Source organism: Durio zibethinus, chromosome 25, assembly GCF_047325235.1.
Source record: "Durio zibethinus cultivar Kanyao isolate XHJ-2024 chromosome 25, ASM4732523v1, whole genome shotgun sequence".
NCBI classification, from domain to species: domain Eukaryota; kingdom Viridiplantae; phylum Streptophyta; class Magnoliopsida; order Malvales; family Malvaceae; genus Durio; species Durio zibethinus.
The window spans coordinates 4,663,701-4,671,256 of record NC_143186.1 but is presented as its reverse complement, the minus strand read 5'-3'; the positions used below and the strand labels follow the sequence as shown (position 1 = coordinate 4,671,256).

At 29.5% G+C, this 7,556-nt stretch overlaps 1 protein-coding gene across 1 annotated transcript; it reads right to left on the bottom strand.

Moving 5' to 3' along the window:
• Positions 1-753: 753 nt before the first annotated feature.
• On the bottom strand, positions 754-3,153 carry LOC111276086 (CBS domain-containing protein CBSX3, mitochondrial-like). The gene is made up of 6 exons (XM_022861873.2): positions 2,968-3,153; positions 2,208-2,466; positions 2,039-2,120; positions 1,388-1,461; positions 1,197-1,257; positions 754-1,107 (listed from the first exon to the last, which is right to left on the bottom strand). Exons 2-6 carry the CDS (start codon positions 2,463-2,465, stop codon positions 965-967), a joined length of 618 nt encoding a protein of 205 aa, XP_022717608.1. The 5' UTR covers position 2,466; positions 2,968-3,153; the 3' UTR covers positions 754-964.
• Positions 3,154-7,556: the final 4,403 nt, after the last annotated feature.

The window sequence follows — 7,556 nt, the reverse complement described above, 5'->3', positions numbered from 1 at the left end:
TGAGCAAGCCTATGTACTCTGTCAGAAAACATGGGGCGGGAGGAATATGGATATGTACTACTATGGGCATTACAAAATCAACGAGCCAAGTTGAACCTACCCATGTTATCACCTTTATTAGCACACAGTTTTAAAAAGTTACTTTAGCATTCAACATCATAATGATGGTACATGTTCCGAGGCCAACTTTTGTTTCTTCCATATAACAATTTGTTCGTTTGTGTAGTTTTTTTAAATTTTTCTTTGCTGCCACTCGCTCGGTAGCAGTTGTTACCGTTAAGTCATTTGTGAATTTGTATTATGTTCGTTTTAAAAATAAAAATTACATATTAATTTTATTTTGGCATATTAAATATAAAATATATTTTATTTTATTAAATTATATAATTTAATTAAATATTTTAATTTTTTTATCCTTTTTATATTGCATCAGTGTATTTAAATGTAAATAACAATTACGGCCTCACTCATCATAAATTTTTTCAATCTTTGTTAAAATGTGTCTATCACGATCATGTGGACTTCATATCAAGTGGTATAATTGAATTGATGGTGATGATTATGTGAATAATCAAATTTATCTTTCATCTTTTAACAACTTATACGTAAATTTAATTTGATTTAAAACTAAAAATTAAAAAGTATTTGCTTTAACAAATTAAATCAAATAAAAATCAAACAGATCAATGTTGCCACTTAGTTTCCGCTCATGCTGTGAAAATAACTGATGAATAGCAACCAACCCTAGACAAATAGGAAGCAACACGAGAATGCTTATCATTAAACAGAGTCAACATGGTGTTAGTCCGCACGGTATTATTACAAAACACAGCGTATTGACATGTACTAAAGATAAAGCCACGTGACAGAAGATGCACAAAACAGAGCATATTTGCAAGTTCTCTTATGTCCAACAAGTATGCAATAAAACAGGTGAAAACATACAAGATTTTATCATCATCATCTAGTAACCTCCCTGTATGTAAGCATTCAAGCGATCCAACTCCGCACGGTGTTCAATCACCACAGCACGAACAACATCTCCAATGGAAACCATACCAACCATTCCCTTCTCATCAATCACTGGAATGTGTCTGATCCTGTTATCTGCCGTAATACCATCGATTACAACTAGCTTGACAACGAACAGCCCAATGAAAACCAAAAACAAATGTCCTAGATGCAGCAGATTATACCTGTCATCAATTGCATTGCTTGCAGAACTTTGGTCTCAGGTGTGACCGTAATGAGCTTGTTCTACAACCACCATACAATAGAATCTTAGAATTGCAAATACAAGCAGTGGTATATATGCACCTCTAAACAATCAACCATTTATGATAGAAGTAAACCTAAAAATTTACTTAGATAAAAGCAAAAATAATACCTCTTCAGTCATGATGTCCCCAACTTTAGTTGACTTGGATGATCTTCCATGTACTATTATCTTCCTTAGATAATCTGAAAGTTATACCATCAAATCGCAGAAATAAACTAACAAGCAGAATTGTACCAGACCACAAAATCCTTCAAAAGCTCTTCTTGATAGTTGAGAAAGGCAAAAATGAAGCAAACTATAATCTTAGCAGAGCCAAAAGAATTTGATGGGCGCTCTAAATTTGGTATATGCAATGCTCAAGAAAAAAGGTAGCATTTGACTGTTTGACATTACAAAAGGAAGGAAGAATTCACACCAAAATAATGGCAATAAATGCATGCAATGGCAAATTTTTAAGGTGTAAGAAACAAATAAACAACAGTGAGATTGAGATGGGACAAGACAAATATCAACATGCTTTAGCTTATAGGTTTTTAAACCTCTTTAATCACACAATCCTTAGTTTTGTCTGATATTCTCCAACTAATAGTATTGCTGGACATATAACAAAGAAGACCTAGCACAGGTAGATTCAGACACTCATGAATACTAAATCCTCCCACAGCCCTGTAGAAACACGAAGAATACTAAATCCTTCATTCAAAATTTCAAACGTCTTGGTGCTGAATTGATTTTATCAAGGTATATTTGTTTAAATACCTCTCTCTGTGATGATACCAGCAATTGATTTCTGCTCCCCAGGTTTTACAACCACCAGAGCACCAACATTGTGTTGAGTCATCTGAAAAGAAATGAACTAATTAAGCATGCATATCAAGTATTCCATGACAAAGTTTTGAGATTATATGAAAATCATAAAGATGCCTACCGACTTCACAGCATTGTACACAGTGTCATCTGTAGTGCACCAAAGCCAGGAGCCATCTGCACCTTTACCTTTTGCTTTCAAAATGTCTGCAATAGTGGTGCTCTCAAATCCATGCTCTTCCATACTAGTAGATGAAACCGATTCGAAGCGGGAATACATAATGGGTCGCATAACTGGATTGACCACCCGAATGTGTTGCAAAAGCGCATTTTTCACAGTGTTTCCACGCAATAAAAAAGCTTGAACTGCTCCTTGCATTCTACCAATTATAATTGATTAGCTACAATTAAGCAGAGACATGGTTGTGGAAGTTACACAACAAAATCATCCAAATCGTCTCATCAATGGATTTGACATGAGAACAATCTAAACTTATGTAAATCTAGAAGCAAATCACCCTTAAGGGGCAGTAAAAGGCATGCTTTACATGTTAGAATGTCGAATACATCCGGCTAACGCAAGATTGTTTAATTTCAGTGGAAAGAGCTAAGGAGCTTTAAATTACTTGATTTCTCATAGACTTGACCTAATCAACAACCTTTCTCTTTCAATAGAAAAGAGAGAGAATCTGACAAAAATGGATATCTCAGCTTAAATAAAAGAAGATCTACCCTGGAAATAATTCACAATTGATATCTATCTGTGTCGAAAGTAAACAATCAAACAGCAATCAAATTTCAATAATCGAATCGGGGTCTAAACCCAAAAGATAAAAATGATAGTTTAAAACGAGGAAGAGAAGGAGGAGGAAGGAATCAACCTGGTAGAAGTCTGCGATTGAAGAGTGGCGAAAACAGTAGCGCCGAAGCAATTAGGCAATAGATACAGAACCCTAGATAAGCACTTGATGCTTTTCCCCCACCGGTTTGTACTACACGATTCCAGACCAAGCTAGCGCTACAAACAGCTTAAAGGAAACTAAGCTGGCAATATAAAATAATATACGGGCATAATATGGAAAAAAAAAATATATATATATATATATATGAACATAATATTTTTAAAATATTAATAAAAAATTTAATAAAATTAAAATGTATATATATAAAAATTATAACATATAATTTTTAAATAAGATACAATATAAATAATAAGAATTATTAATATTTTATACGACTTAAATACTCATATTAAAATGAAAGTAAATATAGGGAAATAAAATTTTCTGTTTCAAGTAAATTTCCGTTACAACCGAAAAGGATTTATGACACGATTTCAAATATCCGAATTCCAATTTATATAAAATCAAAAAATTAAAAATAAGCATTATTTTAATTATGAGAAAGTATAATTCAAATGTTATAATTTAAAATTGAATTTACAATTTTTTAAAAATATTAAATACAATACGAGTTATTTTTATTCTTTCATTCTAACAATTAGTGTTAAACTCAACTATAATATAATTAATAAATTTATATAAAAATATAAAAAATTTCAAAGTAAAATAAGGGGAAATTGATATTGTGGTTGAATATATAGCTATATAATAAAAGTTTAATGAAACATGCTTTTGTATCATATCCCATATAGTGATATTTTTTAAAAATTGAATAATGTTTCATTATAAAATTTTGAGATTTACTCCATTTAAAATTAATATTCTGTAAATAATTTTTTCATACTTTTCATATGGACACACATTAGTGCAAGTTTTTCAATAAAAAAGTTATTATGAACTAAAATGTAATCTTATGAATAAAAAGATACACTATGAAAGTGCATAAAAAATAAATTTAAATAATTTTCTTATTTTTTTTTTTAATTTTAAAAGTCATGAGCCAAGTAAAGACAGAACAAATTAAATAAACAAAGTAATACTCTATTCAAATAAAATAAGTGAGGTATTATATATATATATATATATATATATATATACACACACACACCCAAATAATCATAAACAAACATTATAAAAAATAAAATAAGACAAAAAACTTTTTAAAATACACTCATAATTAGATTATAATTTTACATTTACATTAAAAATTACCCGGATATTGATCAATTAAGAATCAAAATTACATTTATAAAAAGAAGAAATTAAGAAGAATAGAAAGAGTAGTCAAGATCAATGAAACTATCACAAACTAACCAAAAACATGAATGATAATAGCTAGGAGAGATTAATGAAAAGAAAAATAAAGGTTCATTGATGTGAGGTTGTACATAAAAGTAAATGTAAAATTTTGAATACTGATGACTGACTTAACTAAATTAAGAGTAATAGTCAATTATATAGTATTTGTCTACCTTAAAGGTTCTCTTCTCACATGCCCCAAATCCATTAAATATGTGTATTATAATGGTGGAAATAAGATATCTACAATTAAATTGATTTTTACCAAATTCAAACCTGAAATTACTCCCCCTACCCTTGAATAGTGAAATGAAAATTTTAATTTGCCTAAACAAAGAAGAAAGAAAATAATGCATATAAAAGTGTTTATATATTTATTATATTAGATTACATTTATACATATAAAAGTTATAATTATTTTTTAAAGTTATGAGTGAATAATTAGGAATTCTTTTAAATTAGTTAACTTGTCAAAGTAATAATATGGTAAATAGCTATTTAATTTTGGTAGCCAATTAATGTAAAGATTTTAGATAATTAATAATAAAATTATCTAAAATTTTTACATTAATTGATGAACACATTATATAGCATTAATTTAGACAGTACATATGTCAAAAAATAAATCATCTACATTGGATTTTTTTTTTTATTAAAAACTTTGACTTTATATATTTATATAAGAATATAAAATTAATTGAGTTCTTTAAACTAGTCTTTAAGGAGTATAACGGGGATTTAAGGCCAATAGATTACACTTTTGATAAAACTGAGTTCTAGATTACACTTTTGCTAAAACTAAGTTCTAGATCAGGGTTTATGGATTGCCACTGAAGATGATAACTAAGGACATGGCAAAAAGGATGGGTTCGAAGTTGAGGTATTGAATGGAGTGGATAACAATAGTAGGTACTCAAAATGAGGAATATTCCTTAGGATACAAGTGGAAATTGACATAGCAAAGCCTTAGAGGAGGTGTATTTTCGAAATTGCTAGAAGCAACAAACGAAAAGGTCTAAGGGAGTGGTTGAGGTATGAACGCCTCCCAAGCTTTTGTTATGTATGTGGGAAGTTGGGACATACAGAATTAGAGTGCGGTTTGGAAGCAGAGTCAAGAAGAGAGGGAAAGGATAAGTCGAGAGCTTCACAAATAAAAATAAAAAAAAAAAGCATGGCCAACATGACCAGACACCAAAATAAAGCATGAAACAAAACAATGAAGAAATTAAGAGGAATGGCATGGCTAGTAATAGTTGTAGACATCTAATTTTGTCCAAGTAAAATCTGATTATTTGTGAAGCTCTTAAAATTTGACCTAGTCTAAATCCACCATTTTTTTTTTATTTTGACAAGTTTTAAAATTAAAATTAGGACCAATTTGACCTAAATACCTTAAGGTCAAACTTGATCAAACTTAGTCAACTAAAGTCAAACTTAATCAAAATTGATGAAAATCAATCAAAATCGAATAGAACTCGAGTCAACTCTCAAAATTAACGACCAAATGGGATTAATTAACCTTGAGAATGATATTTGTGATTTTAAAGTACTAAAAACTTTGATTGCACTTAAGGAAGAATAAAATTATCGAAATGCCTTTTAGAGATATTTTCATAATTTGGCATTATCGAAGTCGGATTTCATAAAAACTTCCAAAATATGATTTGATATTATTTAATAATTTTTAGTGCATCAAAAACTTTGATTGCACATTACGAAATACCCTTCGGGTAATTTTTATAAATTGACCTTTTTGAGGTCAGATTTTTGTGAAAAGCTCCATATCATGATTTAATATTATTTGATGATTTTTGGTTTATTGAAAACCTTGATCATACCTCAAAATGTGTGAATAACTAAAATACCCTTTAGAGGCATTTTGTAATTTAATCTTTTCAAGGTTGGTTTTTCGCAAAATGCTCCAAATCATGTTTTAAAATTATTCTATATTTTTTGGTGCGTTAAAAACTTTGGCAGCATCTCGGGAAGTGTGAAATTACAAAAATACATCTTAGGGATAATTTCATAATTTGACTTTTCTGCAGTTGAATTTTCATAAAAACTTCAGATCTTAGTTTTATATTATTTCACGATTTTTGGTGTTTTAAAATCACAAAAATGAATTAAGCATTGTTTTCCAAAAAAAATGGCCTAGAAACAGAAAACTTTCTAATTGGGGTAAATGGTTTTTTCACTTGGTTCTAGCAATATTGAAAATCCAATATTTGGCAATAAGCATTTTTAACCATGGGATAATCTTGAAAGGCTAGATGTAATGGTGAAAGTTGGCTCTTTGCAAAGAAAACAAGGGAGAAATTTTGACCATTAAATGAAAAATAATCCAAAGGCTTGCATGTATTAAAAGGAAGATATTTTTTCTCATAAAAAGGGTTGGGAATTCAGAGGTTGAAATAAGGAGTAGCTGGAATTCACAAAAAAATAGTGGAGCAAATAAAGAAAAATAAAAAATTTTGGAGAGCTTTCTTAGAGGTATAGTTTCTAGTTTCGTTTCATGCATTTCATAGCATTATCATTACATTTTCATATACTTTTTCTGTTTTTTCTTGAGAAAACTCAATCAACTAATCCATAGATTGATTTGAGACAAAAGATTAAAGAAAACAACAAACAAATCCACCATTAAATTTTCCAAGAATAAATTAGTTTAATAGGTTGTTTAGTGATATTTGTGTTTATTTGTTTGAATTTCCAAAAAAAAAAAAAGGTGGAACAAGTCTTGAAAGTTTACAAATTTTAGTGTTTAATCCATTTACATCATGTTTTCCACATGCACATTTAGTTTGTAATAGAGTTTTTAAATGCTTAGACTTGTAATTAGTTTGTTCTTTAGTCATGCATTTTTCATGCATCAATATTTACATTTTTACTAATGACATTTGTGTTATTTGTCATATGCATCAATATTTACATTTCTACCAATGGTATTTTTGTTATTTGCTTTTTTATCATATACATTTCTCGTGAAACTGTAAACTACCCACCAAACCTTAAACCACCCATGAAACCCTAAACTAAACCCTAAACCAAACGCTAAACCCTAAACCAAACCCAAAACCGTAAACCTTAATCCTAAACGTTAAAATAAACTTTAACATTAAACCATAAACTCTAAACCCTAAACCTTAAGCAAATCCTAAAACCCTAACCTAGTTCATAACTAACTATAAACCCTAAACCCCAAACCCTAACCTAGATCCAAACTTTACATGAATCCCTAAACCCTAACCTAGACCCTAAACTTACCCCAA